Below are 25,499 nucleotides of genomic sequence, written 5' to 3'. Positions count from 1 at the left end.
AGTAATTAAATTTGCAGTCAATCAGATGTTTCAAAATTTAATACATCTCGTTTTTTTATGATATAAGTGATTTTGACTTTTTCAACAAATAGATGAATGAAGAAGCCAGGCGTAGCATGGAGGAATGGCAAGCCAAACTAAACAAGGTCTCTGAGGACAGCCAGTGTCGTATCAATGAACTGCAAGACAAACTGAATAAGGTACATTTGTGGCTGTGGTTAATACACCATGTGATGAAGGGGTAAGGAGTGGTGATGGGAGGTACATCTGTGGCTGGGGTTAATACACCGTGTGATGAAGGGGTGAGGAGTGGTGATGGGAGGTCTCATGTGGATATTTTTAACAGCGGCAATAAGTAGCTGGTAGGAAAAGAATTGCTAGACTAATGAGCTTGAGTTTACGTTTCATACTTTTCGAATTCGATTTTGATTTTATAAAGATAATGGGAAAGAAAGAGATGGGAGGGATTGGAAAGGAATTTCCTTGTAAGAGTATTTAATTGAGAATGTATACAGATTTGCGTGTCTTTAATTTAATTTTTTTTAATTATTTTTTTTGTATTTGAATTCCAGTCATTGAATTCTTGTCAAGAAGCCACAGACTTGCTGGAAAATGTCAGAAGAGCTAAAATTGACCTTGAAAAGCAATTAAAAGTAATGCAAGTAAGTTAAAATAGGAAGAAAAATGAAAATCATGACAAATTTAATAATAATAAAGTGCTAATTGTGCAGCCATTCAAATAATTCATGTGATTTACTTATTGGTCTTGGTTCAATTTTTCTTACCAGGAAGAGAAAAAGAAAAGTGAAAAAGATGAAACAGATGGAAAGAAGGTAGAACCCCTGACTAACCAGTTATAATTGTTGTGATTTGGGATTTTATCCCCTTTCAATCCCCAGCCACCCTTCTTACGTTACTCACAAACACCTTTTTACATAAGTCATGTGATACACAGGCTTTAAATAGTGGCCTGTATTGGAACAATGTGCAGCCAGAATATTGGAACTTCTCTGGTCAAATCTTTCCAGTAGATTTTGAAAGTGTAACTGTTATTAGCATCTTTTTAGTGGCTTTTCTTGTTAAAATCAGCTCAGCTTATATACTTTGTAGAACACTGTAAGGAGATCAGACAGTATAGTATCAGCTATCAGGAGGAGAGAGGACTTAGCTCAGCAGATAGTGGATCGAATCAGGGTAGGATAATAATGGTTATCTTATGGTATAGAAATATTATAGTTATAGTGCTTGGGAACGAGGTTATTCCGGGGGAAAGACCCTTGGAAATAAATTCGAAAAATTAATTTCCGACCTCGCTGGGAATCGAACCCATGACCTTCAGAATTGTACTAACGATGCTCTGCCAGCTGAGCTAGAGGTCAGACTGAGAGCAGGCCGGGGTGAAATAGATGTTAGGTCGCGGCAATTATGATGCAAAGATGAGAATATGTGGACCGCGTAGCACTTATAAAATACAAGATATAGAAATATAGATAAGTTATAGTGCTTGGGAACGAGGTTATTCCGATGGTATCTTATGGTATAGATAAGTATGGCATACTGCTAGGGATGGATTGAATCCACAGCTTTTTGCCAGAAGAACAGTTAAGCTATTTACATCCCAAATAATAAATCAATGTAAATTTATCTTATTTTACTATTTCATAATATTCTAGGCTTGTGGGGAGTTCCAAAATCAACTTAATGAAGAAGGCAATTTCCGTGAAAGGTACAAGGAAAAAGCAGCTGAACTAAGGAAAATGTCATCTAAAGTCATGGTGAGCATTGAGATGTGGTTGGTGGTACTTATGATAATAAATGTTGATAGAAGTGGTGATGATGATGATATATGGTGATGATGATTATACATATAGTAATAGATAGGAGTGTTGATAATGATGGTGATACATGATGGTGTATGATGATGATACATGATGTATGATGATGATACATGATGATGTATGATGATGATACATGATGATGATGATTATACATATAGATAGGAGTGGTGATAATGACAGTGATACATGATGATGTATGATGATGATACATGATGATGATGATGATAAATGTTGATAGTAGTGGTGATAACGAAAATGATGGTAATGATGCTTATGATGATGAAAGACGACATCAGTCAACAGCAGCCTTATTTGATGATGAATGACCAATCTCCATTATGATAATAGTAATGATGAAAAGGTAAATTATACACCATGAAAAGATGAAAAAACTTACTGACGTTTCGGACGCTAGTCCTTCGTCGGAGTAAAAGAGGATAATATTATGATAATACAGAAGTTTGCCATTTTTCACATTGGGCAGTACTTTTCTTATTGGTGTCATACATTGCCATCCTGAGAGTCAAACATTCAAGCAAGTTTCAAATTAATATTTTACAATAGGATTTGGAAGACAAGCTGATCAAAAACCAGCGAGAAATGAAGAAGCTTGAACGAGAAGTTACAAGTAAACAAACCATTGAAGAAAAGTTACAGGTAAGCTGGTAATAGTATGTTCTGTATTATATCTACTAGCAAATTAATCTTCCCATTGACCAAGATCTAAATATCGTTTTATTGTTTTTCAAGACAAAAGAGAAAGAACTTACCACAGCCAACCGTTACAAGAGACAACTAGAATCAACCATTAAGAAGCTGCAAGAAGAACAAGATGAGAAAGATAAGGCCATTGAAGCAAGGGACATGGTAAGTGGATACAGCATAACTGTGGCATCTTTACAGTACATGTGAAATGACCATTCAACTACTCAAATACTTGGGCGTGACACCTTCATGGTACAGATTGGGCTGTACATGTATGTAGGCTAAGTTTCATTCCTTTGAAAATAAAAAAGTTTTTTTTTGAGTCTTCCTTATTATGTGAATTTGTTTGCATTTTTTCCAATAGAAAATCAAGGTTCTGCAAGCAAGAAGTGAAGAGCAAAGTATTAATGATGTAGGCATACCTGCTACTTCACGACCAGAAGATCTTGCCTTGATGGAGCAACTGAAGCAGGAAAAAGAAGACATTGAAAAGGAATTGCAGAATCAACAACAGGTGAATGAGACTGACTGGTTCTTTCAGTAGAACTACCACTGAAGTTGTTTTGATCATTGTCATCATCACCATCAATGTCATCATCATCGACATAATGAGCATCAACACTAACTATCATCTTCACCATTATTATCAGCAGCACCATAATAATCATTGCCATCATCATCTTCACGATCATCCTCTTCACCATTATTATAATTACCATCATACTCATCATCATCATCGCCATCATAACCATCCATCACCGTCGACATTAACATCATCATCATTGGCATCATATATATGTAGTCATCATTAGTGCTATCATTATCAGAAACATTATTTTAGCTATCATTGCCATTGATGCAGATTATTGTACCACTTTTACTTATCTAGAGAAATCAGAGTCTGTTAGACAAAATCCGCACATCTGAAGACAAAATATTTGAGGTACTTTATAATCTTTTTATTGGATAACATTGTAATAGCAACGCCCAACATCTTACTCTCTCCCTCTCAGTACATAACGATGTCTTTCACTTTATTCTAATGCTATTTGTTTTATTCAGGCACAAAGTGAAATTTCAGAGCTTCAAAGCACAAACAAGTCTCTAGAGGATGCTGTACGGAAACTAGAGGTAACATCTTTAATTTTAAAGAAAATCAACTTCTGTTTTTTTTATTTTTCACACTTGAATGCAGCCCATTTCTACTGACTTTTATTGAATGGCTCATCTAAAATGTCTTATGCAGGTAAATAATATACAAAGCTATCTCTGTTATATACTTTGCTTTTATCCACAGAATGAGATCGATGAGAAGTTACTAAAGCAAGAAATGAAAGTAAGTGTGAATATTGTAATCAGTGGACATGATAGGATTACTAGATGAGGACTAGCCCCTTTTTCTTAAAATTGCGCTTTAAAACTTGGGTTCATACTGTATTTCATGTGGATGATGATGGTGATGATGATGACTAATGATGATGATGATAACTAATTATTATTAATCCTTTTTCTCCAGGCAGCAAGTTTGCTAGCATTTGATGACCTTGAACTACAAGAACGAGCAGAGGTTAGTTGACCAATAGTAGACTTGTTGATATTGTGAATTATGATTGGATAATTGTTTTCTATGGTTACAGATTGCACTGGAACTGCAGCACAAGTTGCAAGAGACGATGAAAGACGTTGAAATCCTTGAGTCCCAGAAAAAGGTATGAAAAGACTGCAATAAAAAGTAATTCAAATTATAACCGTAACCCTGAAACAGCCTCTAAGCTTATCTAATTCAGAATGGGAGGAAAACCAGAGAACCTGCAAAAAAATTCCACAAATCAAGGAAGACACATAAAAGACAAGAAAAATTTACCAAACAAACACTAAACACCAATGATATCAGAGCCTGGAACAGTTCATGACAGGGATGATCAGACTGTCATGGCGTGGCTAACATATTGTTTTATTTAAACAGGAATTAGAATTGAAACTTGATAGCTTGAACGAACAGTACGCAAAGACCAATGTACGACAAGAAAAGATGGAAGATGAGCTAAAAGAAAAGCAACGAAAACTGGAGGGACAAGAACTGGTTAGTAGAAGATTACAAATAGAACATGTGCTTTACCGTCGCTGGCCCAAATAGACCATGTGCTCTACCATCCCTGGCCCAAATAGTAGGTGTTTCAAGAGGGAGGGGTCGGAGGAACTAGGTTCCTAGTGTGTAGGGAGGCGTTGAGTCTTCCTCTTAGTGTCACTGGCAGGGGCTGATGAAGTACCTTCTCAAGGGGATTATAGTAGCTGATAGGTGGTCTGATATTACTGTGTATTTCAGACTATTTCAATGCTCAAGTCTACGTGTTCCATGCTGGAAAGCCAAGTGGAAGAACTAGAAATCATGAATGAAGCATATGAAGAGAAGCAAGCGAAATGGGAAGCAACAAGGTACCCTGAAGTAAACAGTGTCTGAGTAGAAATATATGTGCTGAGGGAAGATAAGTGTTGCAGGAATCAAGGGCTTATCCAGGGTGGGGCAAAGGGGGTCTTTAGTACCCCCCACCTGCTCCCCCTCATTCAGCAATATAGAGTTATAATTGATCAAAGAATAGGAAGCATTTTTTTAAAGATTTTTTCCGAGTTATGTAGTGTCATTCGCAAAATTCGGTCAAGTCCTCTTATATTTTTGACTGGATTCGTCCCTAGGAATAGAGTGTTGGGGGTATCCCTCCCCCTCACACACCGATACGGGCGTGCAAATTTCCTGTAATCTTATATTTAGGAATTCACACAAAAAGCTCTGATCCCCTATTGGTTCGACATCTGCATTGGTTCTCGTGAAGGTAATGTCGGAACACTGGATGAGAGCGAAGCTGTTTGGATTTGTAAAATGTTTAATACCCAAGGCTTAGCAAAAAAAAAAATTAGTTACTTTACAGTCTATCGTCTTCTCTTTAGTGTGATCTTTTCTTTATCGTTTTGTGATTACGCAGGAAAAACCTCGAAAGGAGTAACGAAAAAGATGAACTAGTTATAGCGGAGATCAAACGATCGGCAGAACAAGATAAGCTAGCGAGGTAAGAAAATCACAGTCGATAAGGTAAGGAGATGCTTCCTTATGTATGCTTCCTTACACAAAATAGGTGAAAATAATTGATGTATAATCCAGGTACAGTTGCTATCGTTAGGTTAGCCCTTCTGATCGCAACAATCTTGTGGTATGTTGCTTTTTTCCTCACTCTTATATTCTGCGTAATTATCAACTTTTTGGGCCCGGTTGTACGAAGGGTGGATAGCGCTATTCAGCGGATAAATCCTTATTCAGTGGACAAGTCGATGCTGTTATCCAATAAATTTATCAGGTGGATAAGATTTATCCGTGGGATAGCGCTGTCCACCCTTGGTACAACCGGGCCCTGAAATGCCTTTATGGGACGCACGGGTGGCGTAGTGGTGTGAGCGCTCACCTCTCATCAATGCGACCCGAGCTCGTGTCCCGCTGGGTTCGGTGTTGTGTATGAGTAGAGTTGTTTGTTGGTTCTCTCCTGTGCTTCGAGGGTTTTCCGGGTTCTCCGGTTTTCCTCCCTCCGCAAAAATCAACTCCTAAATTCCAATTCGATCACAGAATGAGGGCCACAGGTTTGTTCGCCAATGGCTATTAAGTGCTACCCTCGTGAAAAAAGGATGTTTTTTATGTGGAAGGGGAGGGGATCCAGACAATACTCTCAGCCCATACTCTCTTGATCCAGACTAAGTGTAACGATTTTTTTAATGTACAGATCAGTAGCCGAGGAAAAGCTAGCTAAATCACAGAAAGATCTGGACGAACTACAGATAGCTCACATTAAAGAAGTGGACGAGACAAATGAGAAACTGAAAAGACAACGAGAACGCACCGATGAACTCACACAATCGGTAGGTTGAACATTTATTTGAAATATCGAATATAGATATAATTTCATTTCGATATTGAATTTATTTACGCAAAAAGAAAGACGGTCGCAGGATCTAGCAGAACTTTACGCGCGCGGATGGCGTAAGCGCTGTGCTCCGTTCACTTGTAAAGCACAGTTTTCAACCAATCAGCGCGCGCGTACTATCCTAACTATTTACTGATAAAATATATATTGCCGTATCGTATAAGACATTTTAGTGTAACAGCATGTTTTCGTGCCGTGAAGGCCAGTTTTCCGCCCACACGACAATAGTTTTTTTTCACGCGAAAGACGGAAACTTCTCCGCAAAACTGTCGCATAAGTGTTCACAGATAACGGGATCAGAACGATATATTGTGAATAACGTTTATAATGGTGTATTTAATTCCCCTATAGCTTGGAGAAGCAGAGAAGAAACATGGAATGGTGGCCGTGGAACTGAAGTCGGTACAGCGAAAACTGCAACTGGAGATTAAATCAAACAATAAATACGAGATTGAGGTACCAAGATTAAGATATACATGTATCATGTTCTTTTTTCAGTATTATACGTAAAAAGGAAATACTTCTTTCTCTTACTCATCTTCTTCTTCTTCTTCTTCTTCTTCTTCTTCCCTTTGTTGTACATATCATCCTCACCATCACCATCATCATCATCATCATCATTAATCTTCTTCTCTGAAGTAACTAGCAATTGACCATCATTTAAAACTGTTAGATATTTGGGAGAAGCGTAATTGTCATCGCAAGTCTTGCCAACCAAACGACCATCCAATGTGAATTTTTGGATGCGATTATTCCTACGATCACAGACCAGTAGATGATGGTCATTATCAATAGCCAGGCCCCATGGTTTACTCAGCTGACCGTCAGCACTGCCTTTACCACCAATCGTCGATATTCTAATCGGTACGCTACCATCCCTCTCGAACACATGAATAACGCAGTTAACCGAATCACTGACGTAAAACCGTCCATCATGTGTTACTGCGCTAATTGGATAAAAGATGTATGGACCCGATAAACCAAACTGATATTGATAGTCACCGTCTCTTGTGAAGACTTGAACACGATGATTACCAAAATCACACACAATGATGTTCCCATCGACATCAACGTGTACTCCTTGTGGTTCTTGGAACTCTCCATCCCCGTTACCATGGTTACCAAAGGTCTTTACCAATGTCCCTGTCGTAGTGTTCACTATACAAATTCTATAATTACCCCAGTCTGCTATGACTAAATCTGTTTCGTTCAGAAATGAAATACCTTGAGGGTAACGAAGGCTTGTATACGTCAGTAAGTGATCTCCGTTAGTGTTGAATACATGAACACAGTGCAATGACTCATCTGCAACAGCGATTCTAGTGTTTTCTTTATTTACAGCTATCCAAGAATAACCTCGAGATTTTTTCTCTATATCTTTCATCTGAAACTCTATTGCTATTCCCATCTTCTGTGGCTTGACATTTATCACTAGTGGACTGTTAGATACATGATTCCCATTCACTTGAACCTCTGCTGTCAGTTGACCAGCTACTTTAGGTATGAACTCCACTTCTAGTTTACCATCAGCTCTCACATAGTTTTCTTTTATTTCCACATTATCTTCAGGGCTGATTTTAACATCAATAACATCAGTTAGATAATCAGTGGTTCTTCCAGTTTTGCTTTTCCTCGATATGGTCAGCTTAGATTTCTTTGTTGCTTCAAGTTCACTTTCAACTTCAGCGGTGCTCATCTTGTGATCTGTTTCAATTTTGCTTAAGGTTCCCAGACCAGAATTCACTTGTTTCCTCAATTCATCGTTAAATTCAAATTCTTTATCTAAGTGACGAATTTTTTCAATAAGTTCATCACCTTCGAGAATATTATCATTGTATTCCAAGTCTTTGACATGAATAACGTCAGTTTGAGTTCCTATTTCTATCAGTTTCTTCATGTATTCCATGGCACCACGTGTCTGATCGAGCACAGACTGACCTTTGACTGTTATTTTCTCAGCCTCGTCAACATCATCGTCTATTTGCTTTATCAGCTCCATCGCTTTCATTTGCAACTCTTTAATACTCTCTTCCAGTTTTTTCTTTATCTCTCGCTTTTCTTTTTCTCCAGATTCTCTCAATTCTTCAGTTACTTCTTGCATATCCTTGAATTTCTTTTCCATTGTTTGCTTACGTATTTTAAGGTGCTCAAGTTTATCAGACAGCAAAACACTTTTACTCTTTGCATATTTTGATAAAGTGATGGTTGAATGACCTTCATGGTCATGTTTCAAGCATTCCAAGCAGATAATTTCTTCACAGTCTTTACAGAATAACTCTACTATTTTATCAACGTGGTCTACACAGTTGGTTTCTCTGCTCATCATCAGTTTGATGTCTCCTTCTTTTATATCTACAAGAGATACAACTTTGTGATCTTTGATAAACACTGAATGGTTCTTCTCACATTCGTCACACAACGAGCGATTACACTCAAAGCAATGCCAAGATGCTGGTGGATGACTCCCAGAAACAGAACAAACCTTCTCACTTTCTACAAACTCCAACACCTTCAACATCCTTGAGTGCAGCAGACTTGGTTCTAGATCATCAACGCTGTTTAGTTCTGGCAGAGGAGTTTCTGATTTACATTTTGGACACTTGAAGACGTTGACTTCCTCGATCAGCTCGGCGTGCCTTTTAATACAAGGCTTACAAAATGTGTGGAAACACGAAAAGATTTTGGGTTCAGTAAGTCGATCATTACAAAGAGAGCATAGGACGTCTTTTTTAAGGTTTTCAAGGAAGGAATCCATGTTGTACTAAGCGAGGGAATTGATAGATATAAAATATTACATATCAACTTACTTCTGAGGAAAATCATGTGACCTTGAAAGTCAATTCTTGGAATTGAAGCATGCGTACTAAGGACATCAACTCTTAAAATATTAAAAACTTAAGAAATGGTATAATTTGTATTCAAGCACATGTAAAATATATTGTATAGACATGAAATGAAATGGGATAACATTTTCTGTATCATACAAAAATTTTATTTAGTCATAAATGGTGTTTAGTGTTAATGATGTTGATGGTGGTGGTGGTAATGGTGGTGATGTAAGATTGTTTTAATCTTATCGCTCCAAGTATCTGGTATGATACCGCTATTGGAGAGGTAAGATTAATAAAAATGTTAATAAAAACATGTTATTTAGAACGAGAGACTGGAGTCCCAAATCTCCAACCTCAAAGCCACCAACTTCCAAATCAACCAGAACATTGCATCAGTAATGGAGAAGTTCGAGGAGGTGAATAACCAGAGAGCTGCTCTGGCAGAACAGCTGGATGTGATGGAATCATCTTATGCCGAAGAGAGGCTCAAGCTAGAGGCAACCAAAGCACAACAGACAAAGCTGATTGACTTCTTACAGTACAAGACTGAAGGACAAAATATGAAAAAGAAGAAAGTAAGTAAAGTAGTAGTAGTACTTAACACCAGGCAATTGATTCAGTCTTATAGGGCAACTTGTCGCGCGGCTTTGCTGCAGACTTTAGCAATCTTAGCTATATACAGGTCAAGTTCTAATTTTTGCAACTTTTGTATTAAGAATTTCAAGATATTGCCTATAGTGAAACACCATTGCAAAACAGTTACAACCAGTGGCGGGTCCAGGGGAGGGGTGCAGGGGAAGCGCCTTTTTCCCTTTGATTATAAGAGGTGCACCCCTCCCTGGGTTAACTATGTGTGCTGCACCCCTCCCTGAACAAATTTCTGTATCTGCCCCTGACAACTGAATCTTTTTGTAGCCTTTTGTAGGTCTCGTTGGTTGCGAGGATTACTTTAAATTGAGACCTTTAAAGGAAAAGACATATTTATGAATCTTTTCTTTCTTTGCGTCCGAGATGGCCTGTCATAATGGGACTTTCTCAGGCGGCAGCCATGATGGGTGAAACAATTTTTTCCCTGTGCAGCTTGGCATTCAAGCAGGATGTGAATAAACATGGTTGCCGCGAAACAAAGGTCCATTATAGACTCCTAAAATTTGACAGCTTCATAGACGTCATTGCCAGACTTTAAAAAGACGTTTTGTGTTTTTATGTAGCTTATTGGTGGAGGAGGAAAAACATGGCGTAAACAGCACCATGATGAACGTAATGTTATACCTAAACAATGGAAAGACATGCAACAAGCACTCGAGAAAGAACGAGCATCTAGTCTGAAACTACAAACAGAGCTAAACAGGACTAAAGCTGAACTACAAACCGCTAAAATGGAAGGTTAGTGTTACTGTAGTGTATATAACACGCGATATAATTGGTCGAACACTTGCACTTTGTCTTCCTCTAGATTCGAGGGGATTGATACCTAGGAGCATGAAAACGAGGCCAGTTGACTTTTTTTTTTAATTATCATATTTAGTTGCTGAATGGAAATCCCAGTGTCAGAACGCGACAATCTCCAACAGAAAACCAGTACAAAAAGTAGCTGTGCTATCAGCCTTACAACAGTCTCCTAGCAACCAGCAAGCACCTAAGAACACCCTTAAAAACAGTAACCCAGCTGGGAAACCACCTCTACCTACTGAACCAACAGTTCATAGACCTAAGGAAAGAATGCACCATAATATTCCACACAGGTAACGTTATTCTAGGATCCCTATTGCATGTGTCACGCGAAGTATGTGTCACGTGAAATATGTGTCACGCGTCAAGAGATTGGAAGGTTTCTGAACGTATTGTTTAGTTAACCTTCCCGGCAGTAGAACACATTTAAACGAGTACTTTCTCGGCACAGTAAACCTCTAGGTTATTGATAATAATATCTTTGTTGTTGATTCAGGTTTGTTAATGCATTAAACATGAGGCCTGTCAAGTGCGCTGTTTGTCTGGACACGGTACATTTTGGACGACAGTCCTGTAAATGCGCAGGTACATTGATTCGATTTTTTAAGATAACTCAGCTGTGCGCCTAGTGCATTTGCCTTTTCACGTTCAAACATCGACTGGTAACAAATGAACGGTGGATAGTATTGTGGCGCTGAATTAGTCGGGGATGAGATCGAAAAGCTTGGCGTCCCAATATTCAGAAATAACATCCCGTGCACCAAGAGGGCATCACCAGTCTTCGTTTAAACTATGAAAAGGGGAATCTCCAACAATATCGATAATTTGATGACGCAAATGATGATGATGCTTTGAAGATAGACCCAATTTACTGTTTTCCCATTTCAGACCACCTGTCATTACCTAGAGTATCATTTCTTTGTTTAACGGTTGCCCATGAAAAGACACGTGAATATGGATACATCTTATTCTCACTGAATATGAATACATCTTATTCTCAAGAGAGTAACACGTGGTCTGAAATGGGCAAAACATTAAGCCCAAGTGGATTTAATGCATTCTAACCATTGTTATTACTTTTTTTGGATGACAGAATGCAGCTCAGTCTGCCACAACAAGTGCGCACCACACCTATCCCACACTTGTGGACTTCCTTCGCAGTTTGTAGAACATTTCAGTGAGGCGCTGAGTGATAACAAGACAGATTCACCTGTTAAGTCTTCTTCTACATCATCTCTGAATGGAGGGATAGAGAACTGGATGAAAGTACCAAGGTACGTAAGGAAAGATTGTCTTCGATTGAGTGGGGTGCTGAATTTCAGCACGTAAACGGTACGACGTACCATGACAATAGACTGGTTTTCGTATAAGTGGGAAACGACACGGTAGATTTATAGACGGTACTGTAGCTGTACCGTAGACGCACCGAATCTTACCGTAACTTGAACTATGCATCGTGATTGGTTGATTTACTGGAAGACAATAGGGAACCATTTCAATGATACGGCATGTCGTACCGTGTACGTGCTGTAAATCGGTATTTTTCTACTTATTAGGAAACCGCTCTAGAATGGCAGCAGTTTTACCACAAGTTTTTCCCCCTTTTTTTTTTTTACTTTGTACTACAAGGATTATAAGCCCTTTTTTCTTAAACATCAAAAATAAATATTCACTTTTTTTTTTGCTTATCATGACAGTGGTTCAGTAAAATATGGCTGGGAGAAGAAGTGGGTGATGTTACGTGATAACAAGATTCAGTTGTTTGATAAAGAGAATGTTAAAGGTAAGGATTTTATAGTACTAACCTTCTCAACACCAAGGAATCAGGAACATGTGTGACTTTGGTCAAGATGTTTAGAGACTGAGATGAAAAATGATAAAGCCGTGCCGTGACCGTGACGGTGTTGCGTTTGAGAATTTTGATTGGATGACCAGCGATCTTGCGTGCTGTGATTGGTTGAATAGATATCGTCAGTCTCCTCCCCACGCCACGTTGCCCTCATCCAAAAACTTTATTGATCAAGCAAGCATAGTTTGGTCCAGTAATACACAGAATCGAAATATGTCGACCAATTTGAATGACTATTGTTCTGCACTGACTAGCGACTGACTGGCATCGTGTTCACGTCGAAACATAAAAGCGTTTTCATATGCATGAGTGCTAGTCAGCCCTGGGCCCGGTTGTATGAAGCCTGGATAGCGCTATCCGGTGGATAAATCCTTATCCAGTGGATAAGTCGATGCTGTTTTGCAATAAATTTATCCACTGGATAAGATTTATCTATCGGATAGCGCAATCAATCTATGTACAACCGGGCCCAGAACAATAGTTATTCAAATTGGTCATCATTTTTTGATTTGGTGGATAAATTGAAAAGATTATTGTAACCTGGAAAATATTAACTTCTACTTTCTCCTTTTTCTCTTCAGACAAAACGTCTCCCATAGAAATTCTTCACCTGGATGGCACTGATGGTCACGTGACCATTCATTCATCAGTGATGTCATCAGAGTTGCTAGGCACAGCTCCTACTGACCTCCCTTACATTCTAAGGATCGAGTCACGCCCCAAGTGTTGGCCTGTACAGAACCTGTACTTTATGGCCCCTAGCTTTGCTGACAAGCAAAAATGGGTGGTGGCTCTGGAGAATACACTGAATCAGATCAAGAAGGCTATTCAGAGCAACAGTGATGAGGTACATATCAGAGGAAAAGCTAGGTTTTATGGGGTTCAAGTAGAATTGAACAGTGAGATTTTTTTAAGGGGAACTGTTTAATGAAGGGTGAGGAGGGAAGAGAGTAGAAGGAAAATAAAATGCTTAATAACTTTCTTAATACAGCGAACATGGTGCATTCTGGTCTAGCTTGGGTACAAATTGTGTATCTCGCCTTATTGTTACTCAAACAAGCCTAGAATACACTTCGTAGAATATTCAAATAGCGGGGGATTCTTACAGCCCCTCCCTTCTCCTCCCCCCTCCCTTCTTCCACATGCTCTCAAACAGTATGCCCCTATGCAGGCTAGTAATTTAGGGAAGAACCTGTTCAATCATTTTGTTAATAGTTGGAAACTGTACGTTTGTTCCACAGAAACTGTTTGGTAACAGCTTGTTATATCTTGAGAATAGTGATAAGATCGACATCAACTGTTCACAGCTGCTAAGTGATGAGGTAAGACAGGCAAACTTATTATCTGCGATCTGAGAACAATCCTAAAGAACAAAAAATCTGAAAAAATGAGGCCCATGATATTTCGAAGCCAATAAGAATGCAGGAACTGTAATACTCCATGTGCCATTAGCTCTTTCAAACTTAAGTTGTTTTGTTTTTTGATTTTCTAGCTGTTGCTTCTTGGTGCAGAGGAGGGGCTGTTTTCAATGTCTCTTTCGAAACCTGGCCATGGCTCTCATCGTGTTATTCCTGGCATTGAGAAAGTCTTCCAGATTGATGTTATACCTGAACTGAATATTGCCATCATGCTGACTGGTAAGAAGAATCTAAACTTCTAGCATTAAAGCTGTCTTGGCATAGTCAACATATAATTATACTATAGGTTGCTATCAATGATAATAATAATACTACTTTATATTCAAATTCAAATACATGCAAATACATGACTGAAATTGCTAAAGGTGGACCTCAACCCTATATTCAAGTCCCCTGAATAGACGTCACTTCCGATAATAGCTGCGTTTTTAATGGCTTGTAGAATCTTGGAGGTTGTTTTGATCTCTTGTTTTCTGGTTTGATGTCGTGAAAATAGTCAAATACAATAGTTTGAGGACTTATTTTGATATGTTTTGACTTAACATCCGCTAGTTGCCCCTCAGTCAACCGCTTGTCTGCCCCCCAGTCAACTCCAAAAAGCCACGTTATTGATAGTAAGCAATTTAGACTGATGGTTGGGTTGGTGGGTAAATGGAAGAATGGATGGGATAACAGGAGTGATGCATGATGAATAGATAAATGTATAGGTTGGGGGATAGTTAGATGAAATTTAGAAGATTTTTAAATCCAGGAGAGATAATAAAACATGTCTTTTGCTTGAATTTGTTTGAACGCAAAACGTACAGCACAATGATTTGTCGTGTTCTAGCACTTTGATTGGCTTATATACCCTTTAGGGGCGTTATATGGGTTCACGTGAGATTTTAAACATCACCAGGGTGTTGTGCGAAGCTTCACTAACATCTCATCAAAATATCCCAACTTGAACACCAATTGTCTGCATTTATCTTGTTTGGTGACCATAGGCAAGGAACGTCACCTCTGCAGTGTTGATCTGAAGCAACTCAATTCACGTGGCAAGCAAGTTAATTCTGAAGTTCCTCTAACACCGCTGACCTCACAGACCATCGAGAAGATCAAAAACTGTCACTTGTTTGCCATGGGACAGGTAACTAGCTGATGTGACGTCATTTCCGTTTCCAAAACGAGTTATTAGTGGATGCTGTAGTTAGTAGTTTCCTTGAACTTTCTTTGAATAAAATTTCTTTTTTTGAGCTACATAAATCTGGCTTTTTATTTATCTATTTTCATTTATTAGTTTTACAACTAGTTATGACTGAGTATACAAACAAATGATGTAAAAACTAGATGAGGGAACGCAACAGAACAAGAGTCCCATATAAAGTTCCTTCTCTGTCTCATTGAACCATTAACCACGAAGAAAGTAATAGTACTCAATGGCGTGACACGATGCCCTAGTAACGTCTAACTCCTGTTTTCTTTATTTCAGTACGATGGCAGTTATTACGTATGTGCAGCCACGCCCAACAAGCTTCATCTTCTACGCTTCAATGCTGGCATGAACGCCTTCTGCACCAGAAAGGTAAGATGACTTTGGAAAAGGAAAATCGTTAAGCCAATAGATAGAGTAATTAATGAGCTATTAAAGGTATTTTCCAGTGGTTGTTTGCACTGAGTTCCACGACAGCCGTTTCGTAGGACAGGGACAGCGTATTATTTTGAATGTCAAGAGCTTTTATTTTCGGAAGGAGAACATATTTTTATGTTTGCCCCTCAAGATGGCTTAGTCTTGTAATCCCCTCTTTAGGGGAAGGGATCGCATACTAATAAAGAAGTATTACTAAAAGATGTGTTTGTTTGTTCGTTTGTTTGTTGATAGGAGATTGATACTGCTGATCCTTGTAACTGCATTCATTTTGCTGACACTAGTGTAGTGTACGGTACCGGCAAGTTTTATAGTTTGGACTTGAGGCAGTACAATATTTCAGGTGAATATTGATCAACATTACTACGTTATCTCACCGATCTTTATCTTTATCATCGCTGCTACTGCCGTCATCATCCTTAACATCACTATCTCCATCCATGACCATCACTCTCATTTCTGATATTGTCATCATCATCATCACTACTGACATCATCAACATTCGTCATAAGTCACCACAGTCCCTCTTACCATTGCCACCATCATCATTGCTACCATCATCATTGCCACCATCATCATTGCCACCATCATCATTGCCACCATCATCATTGCCACCATCATCATTGCCACCATCATCATTGCCACCATCATCATTGCCACCATCATCATTGCCACCATCATCATTGCCACCATCATCATCATTGCCACCGTCATCATCATTGCCACCATCATCATTGCTACCATCATCATCATTGCTACCATCATCATCATTGCTACCATCATCATTGCCACCATCATCATTGCCACCATCATCATTGCCACCATCATCATCTTCCCCCATAATTTATCACTATCATTAATTCGTACCATTCATACCATCACCGTTGGTTTCTTTTATTCAATAAGGTTGTTATCCTTTATCAATACTTTATTCGGCTTCGTTCTTCTGAATGTTCACTTTTGTTTATAGAGTTCCTAGATGCTCAGGACACCTCCCTAGCCTTTGCTGTGTATGGTGCAGCACAGCTGAACATCTTCCCTATCGCTGTGCTGGACGTCACTTCCGCCGGATGTAAAGACAGGGAATTTCTTCTCTGTTACAATGGTATGTTCTACACCGTCTCTTTATCTGGATCGTATAGTTACGTGTGCAACAGTGTTTGTTTTATCAGCTTCAAACCATTGCTAGTTTATTAAAACTGCGAGAAATGCGTTGAAAGTACCGTGTTTTTAGGACGCTGGACCGTTGCCGTGCATGTATTCTTTTCCAGGTATCGTGCTACTCCTTAAACTCCTTGAATTTAATTCACGTTTTCAAGGGCACTTGAAAAACTCTTGAATTCTATGATGTTAACAAAACTCCTTGGATTTTTGCTTTGATCAATACTTGTATGGTTCTGAAATAGATCTAGTCAGAAAGATCGGAAAATCTGAAAGTCCGCCATGTGCAACCACCGTATAAAACCTTCGCATAGTTAGCTGAACATACTCCTTAAATAGTCCTTGAATTTTAAGTCGTTACCTCGGCACGAACCCTGAAAATCGAATGAATTGAAATATCGAATCAAATGGGTCAAAATCGAATGGATGAAAATATCGAATAAAACGGGTCAAAATCGAATAGATTAAAATATCGAATGAAATGGGTCAAAATCGAATGGATGAAAATATCGAATAAAATGGGTCAAAATCGAATGGATGAAAATATCGAATAAAACGGGTCAAAATCGAATGAATTTAAAATATCGAATAAAACGGGTCAAAATCGAATAGATTAAAATATCGAATAAAACGGGTCAAAATCGAATGGATGAAAATATCGAATAAAATGGGTCAAAATCGAATAGATTAAAATATCGAATAAAACGGGTCAAAATCGATTGGATTAAAATATCGAATAAAACGGGTCAAAATCGAATAGATTAAAATATCGAATAAAACGGGTCAAAATCGAATGGATTAAAATATCGAATAAAACGGGTCAAAATCGAATGGATTAAAGAATAAAACGGGTCAAAATCGAATGAATTTAAAATATCGAATAAAACGGGTCAAAATCGAATAGATTAAAATATTGAATAAAACGGGTCATAATCGAATGGATTAAAATATCGAATAAAACGGGTCAAAATCGAATAGATTAAAATATCGAATAAAACGGGTCAAAATCGAATGGATGAAAATATCGAATAAAACGGGTCAAAATCGAATGGATTAAAATATCGAATAAAACGGGTCAAAATCGAATGAATTTAAAATATCGAATAAAACGGGTCAAAATCGAATAGATTAAAATATCGAATAAAACGGGTCAAAATCGAATGGATTAAAGAATAAAACGGGTCAAAATCGAATGGATTAAAATATCGAATAAAACGGGTCAAAATCGAATGGATTAAAATATCGAATAAAACGGGACAAAATCCAGGGTTCGTGCTACTCCTTAAACTCCTTTAATTTTATTATGTTAGCGAAACTCCTTGAAATTTCCTTGGATTTTTACTTTGATCATTACTTGCATGGTTCTGAAATAGATCTAGTCAGAAAGATCAGAAAATCTCAAAGTCGGCCATGTGCAACCACCATGCAAAACCTTGGCATAGTTTCATTTTTGGGTCCTTGTATACTCCTTGAATTTTAAATCCTTACCTAGGCACGAACCCTGTTTTCATTTCGTTATAAAAATTCATTTCAAAATGCATTTATTCATTCGTTTTCAGAATTTGGTGTTTTTGTTAATTCTTCTGGTTGTCAGACAAGACAGAAGACCTTGATGTGGACTCGACTACCCCTAGCGTTTGGTAAGCTTTCAGTTTTAAAGTATGATTGCCGATAGGTAAAAAATTTAATCTGAGAAAGGAATGAAGGGTGTGTTTGGAGTTTGTTTGGTTTCTCGCTTGATTCGAGGGTTTTTCCCACCAGGCTCTATTTCATTTTTTCTGAGTTATCTGTGGCATTACTTACAGCTAGAGGAAGTTGTTTCACCGTGCGATTTATGTTTGATTCCCAAGACTCATTTCTCCATCTTTGATCTTTCTTGTAGCGTACAAGAAGCCATTCCTGTTCGTCACTCACTTCAACTCCATTGATGTATGTGAGATTCCACCAAGCAATTCTCCTGATGTCCAGTAAGTTACTTGATCTTTTCTTTTTATCAATTCTTGTCTGGCTTGAAAAGGGTTAGTTAGTTAATTTTTTCATCTTTTCACGGTGTATAATTTACCTTTTTATCATTACTGTATCATTTTTTCTATTTTGCCATTTCTATCTTTGGTTAAAACTTCTATAAGGAATCGATCACTAAAGCGTTCCCTGAACATCATTCAACGATTACAGTTTACTAACGTTTTTAAGAAAAACCTTCGAGGACAAGCATGGAAATATAGGTGCCCTTCAGTGGATCATTGTTGTTTCAGGGGATCATCTGTCTAGGGGAGTGCCGGTGAAACTCTCCCTCCAAATACAACAGGCACAGACATTCTTCATCAATTGTGCACTTCGTTTAAACGCAAAACACCCAATTTATCTATTGATGTAATATTTTACTTTAGTTCATTCACGCATAAGTTTATGGAGATCCAGAATCCACGAGTTCTCGGTCCAGCAGTCTTACCCGGAGCGGTCTACATCGTGTCCTCTTTACAAGACAGCGTTGAAATGCTTTGTTTCCAAGGCAGCTCTGCCGCTACCTCATCGTGCCAGAGCGACGAAGACTTCTCCGATTTCTCTCACTTGTCGGAAATGCTTCGGTCTATCTCCGCCACGTCGTTGGCTTCCGAGATTGGCTCGCCAGGCCGACACAATGACGATGAGAAAACGAAAACTCCCGGCAATCCCAAAAAGAGGCGTAGTTCATTTTTATCCAACGGTCCGTTCAGGTCCCCAAGTATGAGGAAGAGGAAATGCTATGAAGTCAATCACTAATTGTCATTGATGTTTGCCAGAATTTTGACTTATGGACTATAACCAATATTACTCCTAAAAGCAATGCTATATGTACCAACCTGGGTTAGTTCAGCATAGTTCTAATTTCCCATCACATTTTAACTATCTTTGTTCATTCTTTCCCCTCTTCCCTTAATCAGTTCTAATCCCAATCCCATCACATTAATTTTCATTTGAATCCATCCTTTTGGAATTATGTTAGCCAGGATGAATGGAGAATGCTACAGATGTATATAGAACACAAATAAATAATTATAGTAGACACCTTTGGTGATTAACACCGACAGCACACTGCTACGAAGAGTCTAGAGATTTGCTACCAACAATAAGGATTACAAGACGATATCGCCGGACCAGTTCGAAGAAATCCCATTTTGGGATGTAGACCTGTTCATATGTTTCTACGGTCTTACAAACTTTCTTTCATGCCTTCTGGTAAGGGCAAATTGATTGTTCTAATCTACACTCGAAGTTATGATAAGCAACACTGCCGTGTGACTATACTAGGAATAATTCACCGTCGAAGTACTAATTTTGTTACCGATTGGATTTTATAGTTTCAAGCCTCTTTCGCTTTAGTTTGGAAGAGTAAATCTGGGGAGTGGAGCAAATTGACCTCTTCGGCTTGGTGGTAATGTTTTCCCATTTCAGACCACGTGTCATTCCCTTGAGAATAAGATTCCTTTGTTTGAGCTGTATCCATATTCAGGTGTCTTCTCATGTCAATCGCGCGCAAACCTTAAACAAAGAAATGATGCTCTAGGGAATGACATGTGGTCTGAAATGGGAAAACATTACGTCAGAGCCGAGGAGGTCTATTGACCTATTGGGGAACAAGTGGGGTAGTCATTTACTTGCAAGGCTTAAGTTAAGAAAACCACACCTATTTTTATATAGATAATTGTGAATAATATGAATTTGTGCCACCAATAATACAATATATTAAAGCATGTTTAATTAACTCGTAAGAGAAGTGATTCATTTCTGTGTTAAGCAGTCACGCAAATTGTCTGAATTCCGTCTGCCAGTTTCATTTTATTGAGCGTAAAAAGATCTTTCAAAAGGGGGTTCCATTGAACCACCCCTGCATCCACTACTGGGTGTTAAGTTTTTCTTACACGAGGCACGCACATGTGTCACGATGTGTTTTAATGATGAGTAGCATGGGTGGCGTTTGCTACTAACGCGTCGTCTTTCACCGCTGTGAATCCAAGGGTCGGGTCGCCGGTTCGAGCGTTGCGGTCTCCACATGTGAATTGAGTTTATTTAATGTGTTGTTCTCTCCTATGCTACGAGGGTTTTTCTCCGGGTTCTCCGGTTTCCTCCCTCCGTAAAAATCAACATGTGAGTTGAGCGTTGTGTGCATAGAATACTAAATATAGTGGTAGTGCGTGTGAGCGAAAAGGGTCCCCAATTAGTGCGAAAGCCCTAGAACGAGTAGACACTTAAATAAAGTGATTTATTTATTTTAATGGTTGGTTAGAGTTTTACAGAAGATTAATCTGTTGTTTAAGAACTCACGCAAAGCAGAACTAAATACACCTGCTAACTAAGTATAATCAAGCAAGCGTTTTTGGAATAAAAATCAATCAAATGCATTGAATTGATGGAGGTCTTGCATAGACGTATTCATGTTATCGTGATCGCGAAAGTTGATTTCCTCGTTTGTACAAAAACTGAACTTTCCGTGTCAAAGATTTTTCGCAAGACTAAACAAATTCCCAGGTTGGACCACTGTTTCCTAACCCAGCACCAGTTTGATGAACAAAAATATTGATTCTATAGAGGGATTGTTTTCGAAATGAGTTTTTGGGGGTGGCGAAAAGGATGGGGGTCGTTAAATCGGTAAAGAAATGATGCTTTTTCTGTTGTATTTTAATATTTTTTGGTGCAGCCTGGCTGTTTTGTGTGTGTCGGTCAAGTGTACCACTGGTATTTCTTCTAGAGACAAACATTTACAGGAAAAGTTGAATGAGTTTGAAATTTCTATTCAAAGATTGCTCAGCCATAATGGAAGCTCCAAAACTAGCTCACAGCAGACGAGAGTAGTTGATACTTCATCTGGAAACGAGAATCTGGATTTACAAGTTAAAAGAGATAAGAAATTTGAAGAACGTTTAACGGGTACTCGGCGCGCGATACCAGCATCAATTGACATGGCGTATCAACCACAAAAACAAAATCCAAACGGTAATCGTAAAATTGTTTTTGAACAAGACGACGAGAGTGAAGAAACACAAGAGAAAAATAAAACACCTCTCGGTAGAGAACATAATCCTCTGGACACCTCGGGAGACGAAGACCATGAGAGTGAAGAGGAAAAGGATTATTCTACTGATGGGAAAACAGAAAATAATCCAGTCAAATATGGCAAAAATAAAATCGAAGATAATAGCAAAAAAGACTTCGAAGAAACCTCGGGAGACGAAGATCATGAGAGTGAAGAGGAACTGAAGGGATATTCTACTGAGGAGAAAATAGAAAATAATCCAGTCAAATATGGCAAAAATAAAATCAAAGATAATAGCAAAAAAGACTTCGAAGAAACCTCGGAAGGCGAAGATCATGAGAGTGAAGAGGAACTGAAGGAATATTCTACTGAAGAGAAAATAGGAAATAATCCAGTCAAATATGACAAAAATAAAATCGAAGATAATAGCAAAAAAGACTTCGAAGAAACCTCGGGAGACGAAGATCATGAGAGTGAAGAGGAACTGAAGGAATATTCTACTGAAGAGAAAATAGAAAATAATCCAGTCAAATGTGGCAAAAATAAAATCGAAGATAATAGCAAAAAAGACTTCGAAGAAACCTCGGGAAACGAAGATCATGAGAGTGAAGAGGAACTGAAGGAATATTCTACTGAAGAGAAAATAGAAAATAATCCAGTCAGATATGGCAAAAATAAGAGCAAAAATAACAGCGAAAAAGACTTAATGAACTCTAAAACCGTGAATGAAGTGGTTATTCCTAATGCTATTGATTTGGCATTTAATCCTAACGGTCCACAAAATACTAGTCCTACGAGGACAACAACAGCAAAACCTACAACATTATATTGGCCCCCAATGAGTGAGTACAAGACGTTTAGTTTTGATTGCTTGTTCTTAGCGCTCTCATCAATAGTACATAACCTAGGTTTCCTTGAATTTCTCGTTATTCTTTTCCTTTATGCATTTTTCTATTTATTGTCATTCTTTTTCACTCTTTTTTCTTGACAGCCCTGAGCAATCCCACAGCAAATCAAAGTAAGTTTGATTCAAGTTGATCAGGGAATAGTTAACGACCTTGACCTCCCCATTACAGGTCAATGTTCAAGGATCCATTTTAAGACCCCAAAATACGGTGACCTAGTAAATTAACCCTTGTCAAAAGTATCGTGAATGCGATATCTTATACTTGCATTCAAGACAATTTTAAGAAGGGTGCATGGTCAAGATATTTTCTCAATCCGACAACCCCCAAAATAGTCTTTTTAGCACTTGACACGTCAAATTGAAGGTGCAAAACTTCCCTTTTTAGTGATATTCTTTAGGTTTAGTAAGAGTAATAAGTCTCTTTTTCTATAGTTTGCAGGTCCGCAATAGACCTTGGGTTTCTGGTTGAAGCTTCTAAAAGTGTTGCACGCACGGGGACTGGTAACTACCGTCGGTTGATTAACTTCATCAAACACGTCGTTCTCAGGTTTTCCATAGGTCCCACGGCCACGAGGATTGGTGTGATTTCGTATGCGAACAGGCCCATCTCACTAATAGGCTTTAATGAGTAAGTACGTACCTTTCAAGTAGATAAATAGCTATAATTTTTTCACCACTTTTTTTTTATCGTAATTCTTGTATAAATTTATTTTTCCAGTGGAGAAAACATCCTGGATGTTCTTAAATTCTTAAATCTTCCGTGTCATCACTGCTTGAATGCGCAGACCGGACTAGCACTATCTTTTGCACATTCATTTCTGTATGGTTGCTCTTGCAGTCTGCGTCCGAGGGTATTGGTTGTTGTTACAGATGGAAGGTAAAATCGATAATAATAATTTAATTATGATTTAATATAGTAATAAATTAAGTCAATTTACTTCCTTCATTCCTTCATTTATTAGCTTTTTTCCCTTTTTAATCAATATTTGGTTTTTTTTTCTTCGAAGATCAAGCGACGGTGTTCATATCCCTTCAAGAATTCTCAAGCAAAAAGGCGTGAAAATCATAGCTGTTGGCGTTGGACGTTACTTCAACATCCATCAACTAAACGTCATGGCTTCTCGTCCTGTACAGGACAACGTATTCACGGGAGATTTCAGTAAAATCCACCACGTCACGAATGAGCTTGTGCGACAAATATGTAAAGGTAAGAAGATTTCACTGATAACATTTATACTGTAATATGAACACCAACTTATTACTCTAGTAAGAATATCCGAACATCTAGAAATCGTACGATTTAATTTTTCGTTTCTTTTTCAGTTACAGACGGTTCTATGGCCGTTCCTTCTAGCTCGTCTCCATGCAGTTGTCCGTAATTTTGTATCATTCTTCAATACAAAGTGCAAATTTCTTAAAATCATTCTCAGCCCACTTGCTTCGCTCGTAGTTGAGCATATACTCTTCCCTTGAAACAGGGTAGGGTATTTGTTTTGAGCATCGAGTTTAGAGCTGTTGCCCGGCCGGCTTTGGGTTTGTACCGTATATGAACGACAAGAAAAACCTTAGAAAAAATTTCATCTTTGAAAGCTTGTGTCAGACGCTTATGTTGCCCTTGTCTTTAGATGATTTTTTTTGTAGGTGAACTGGATTCGTTAAAATAAATGCAAAAACTGTTACATAACGAAAGGGTTGAAGATTGGTGTAGGGGTATGAAAAGGGACTTGCAGAAAAGCTTGTAGCCTTGTTACTACACCATAAAGTCATTCTCAATAAAACACACCGGATCATCGCCTGGAAACTCAAGAAGGTTTTGGTGGACGTCAATCAATGTTTTTCCATGGCCTTGTCGGGAAAGAAACGTTTCAAGAGCGCATGTATACCTATGGAATGTCATAGGAATGACAAAACTGTGTCTTTTATTAAAAAATAAATAGTATGTGCCAGCAAACATATCGTACCATTGTTATCTTTAAGAAATAACCATTAGCATTTTAAACGCCGATGAAAGACGTTTATACGCATGTTCAGAAAATTGGCGGGAAAATAGGGAAACGTATCGAAACCATTCTAGTACCCAGTGTTCGGTGGAGGAACAAAACCGAGGAGCTCTGGGTCCTAGACTCAAAACAAAAGATTCATTATAAAATAACATTCAAGATTTTTTCTTAGACAAAGCTAGAAAGTCCGAACAAGTCCATGTGTTTTCTTCCACTTGTTAATTATTGAAGCATAAAAAGAAGTTCATTTTTACACGTTCCGTGACCCATCACTTTTTATTATGTTCTTACGTGTCCAATGTTTGTAAAAACAAATTGATCTACCTGCTGGTCATGAACTTTATGGAAATGAATAATATGAAAAAAAACAAAGTTTTTTGCTTATAATATCTTAAAAGTACACGCAACGGGTTTTACATTGTGTTATTTTATTGTTTCTTTAGAATTAGTAATTGCTGGTGTTTGAAGCCCTCCTACATGCAAAGTTATTATAAAAATATGGCAAGCTAAAAATAACCTTATTGCACCCTCTTAATAAATCCTGAGGTATAAAGGAAAGTCTTCTAGTTTTGAGTTTCTTTTTGCTATATATTCATATTATTGCAAATTCTTTGAATCTTAAAGATATTTATAATAATTAAGATATAGAGATATCCTCAACTACGAAAACACTTCAAATCAAGAAAAAGGTGGGCATTGTTTTTTTCCCTTTTCTGGTTTTTTTTTTCC

At 38.1% G+C, this 25,499-nt stretch overlaps 3 protein-coding genes across 3 annotated transcripts in view; 2 read left to right on the top strand and 1 right to left on the bottom strand.

Annotated features, from left to right (window-relative positions):
- Positions 1 to 20,594, top strand: part of LOC116294022 (citron Rho-interacting kinase) — a 39,798-nt gene extending 19,204 nt beyond the window's left edge. Inside the window, exons 31-63 of the mRNA XM_031701537.2 lie at positions 93 to 200; positions 573 to 662; positions 789 to 833; positions 1,674 to 1,775; positions 2,403 to 2,495; positions 2,589 to 2,705; positions 2,908 to 3,057; positions 3,433 to 3,486; positions 3,606 to 3,674; positions 3,841 to 3,879; positions 4,060 to 4,110; positions 4,181 to 4,252; positions 4,510 to 4,626; positions 4,870 to 4,979; positions 5,525 to 5,608; positions 6,311 to 6,446; positions 6,863 to 6,967; positions 9,666 to 9,917; positions 10,554 to 10,728; positions 10,871 to 11,087; positions 11,291 to 11,379; positions 11,888 to 12,068; positions 12,492 to 12,577; positions 13,225 to 13,490; positions 13,885 to 13,965; positions 14,136 to 14,280; positions 15,048 to 15,190; positions 15,533 to 15,625; positions 15,923 to 16,031; positions 16,659 to 16,793; positions 18,409 to 18,489; positions 18,732 to 18,816; positions 19,240 to 20,594. Of these exons, the coding sequence (XP_031557397.2) occupies positions 93 to 200; positions 573 to 662; positions 789 to 833; positions 1,674 to 1,775; positions 2,403 to 2,495; positions 2,589 to 2,705; positions 2,908 to 3,057; positions 3,433 to 3,486; positions 3,606 to 3,674; positions 3,841 to 3,879; positions 4,060 to 4,110; positions 4,181 to 4,252; positions 4,510 to 4,626; positions 4,870 to 4,979; positions 5,525 to 5,608; positions 6,311 to 6,446; positions 6,863 to 6,967; positions 9,666 to 9,917; positions 10,554 to 10,728; positions 10,871 to 11,087; positions 11,291 to 11,379; positions 11,888 to 12,068; positions 12,492 to 12,577; positions 13,225 to 13,490; positions 13,885 to 13,965; positions 14,136 to 14,280; positions 15,048 to 15,190; positions 15,533 to 15,625; positions 15,923 to 16,031; positions 16,659 to 16,793; positions 18,409 to 18,489; positions 18,732 to 18,816; positions 19,240 to 19,612 (4,053 nt within the window). The 3' untranslated portion in view covers positions 19,613 to 20,594. The remainder of the gene's footprint in view (positions 1 to 92; positions 201 to 572; positions 663 to 788; positions 834 to 1,673; positions 1,776 to 2,402; positions 2,496 to 2,588; positions 2,706 to 2,907; positions 3,058 to 3,432; positions 3,487 to 3,605; positions 3,675 to 3,840; positions 3,880 to 4,059; positions 4,111 to 4,180; positions 4,253 to 4,509; positions 4,627 to 4,869; positions 4,980 to 5,524; positions 5,609 to 6,310; positions 6,447 to 6,862; positions 6,968 to 9,665; positions 9,918 to 10,553; positions 10,729 to 10,870; positions 11,088 to 11,290; positions 11,380 to 11,887; positions 12,069 to 12,491; positions 12,578 to 13,224; positions 13,491 to 13,884; positions 13,966 to 14,135; positions 14,281 to 15,047; positions 15,191 to 15,532; positions 15,626 to 15,922; positions 16,032 to 16,658; positions 16,794 to 18,408; positions 18,490 to 18,731; positions 18,817 to 19,239) is intronic.
- On the bottom strand, positions 6,431 to 9,329 carry LOC116294023 (uncharacterized). Its single transcript, XM_031701538.2, has one exon. It carries the CDS (start codon positions 9,264 to 9,266, stop codon positions 6,993 to 6,995), a length of 2,274 nt encoding a protein of 757 aa, XP_031557398.2. The 5' UTR covers positions 9,267 to 9,329; the 3' UTR covers positions 6,431 to 6,992.
- A 659-nt stretch (positions 20,595 to 21,253) lies between the features above and the next one.
- On the top strand, positions 21,254 to 24,721 carry LOC116294021 (uncharacterized). Its single transcript, XM_031701536.2, has 6 exons — positions 21,254 to 22,705; positions 22,855 to 22,881; positions 23,203 to 23,398; positions 23,489 to 23,647; positions 23,778 to 23,977; positions 24,094 to 24,721. The coding sequence occupies exons 1-6, from the start codon at positions 21,487 to 21,489 to the stop codon at positions 24,147 to 24,149; spliced, it is 1,857 nt and encodes a 618-aa protein (XP_031557396.2). The 5' UTR covers positions 21,254 to 21,486; the 3' UTR covers positions 24,150 to 24,721.
- The last annotated feature ends 778 nt before the right edge of the window (positions 24,722 to 25,499 follow it).

The sequence above is a fragment of the Actinia tenebrosa genome, unplaced genomic scaffold (genome assembly GCF_029948245.1).
Source record: "Actinia tenebrosa isolate PJP-AT-01 unplaced genomic scaffold, QUT_ActTen_1.0 PGA_scaffold1__47_contigs__length_23844297, whole genome shotgun sequence".
NCBI lineage: Eukaryota > Metazoa > Cnidaria > Anthozoa > Actiniaria > Actiniidae > Actinia > Actinia tenebrosa.
The sequence above is the reverse complement of the archived record's forward strand: the minus strand, read 5'-3'. Positions and strand labels throughout refer to the sequence as shown.

What these genes read in the sequence shown, in the direction of transcription:
- LOC116294023 (XM_031701538.2), bottom strand. Translation starts at nt 9,266, where the DNA reads ATGGATTCCTTCCTTGAAAACCTTAAAAAAGACGTCCTATGCTCTCTT.
- LOC116294021 (XM_031701536.2), top strand. Translation starts at nt 21,487, where the DNA reads ATGATGCTTTTTCTGTTGTATTTTAATATTTTTTGGTGCAGCCTGGCT. An exon ending in ATTATATTGGCCCCCAATGA is followed by an intron (nt 22,706 to 22,854) that starts GTGAGTACAAGA and finishes TTTTCTTGACAG; the next exon opens with CCCTGAGCAATCCCACAGCA. An exon ending in TCACTAATAGGCTTTAATGA is followed by an intron (nt 23,399 to 23,488) that starts GTAAGTACGTAC and finishes TTATTTTTCCAG; the next exon opens with TGGAGAAAACATCCTGGATG.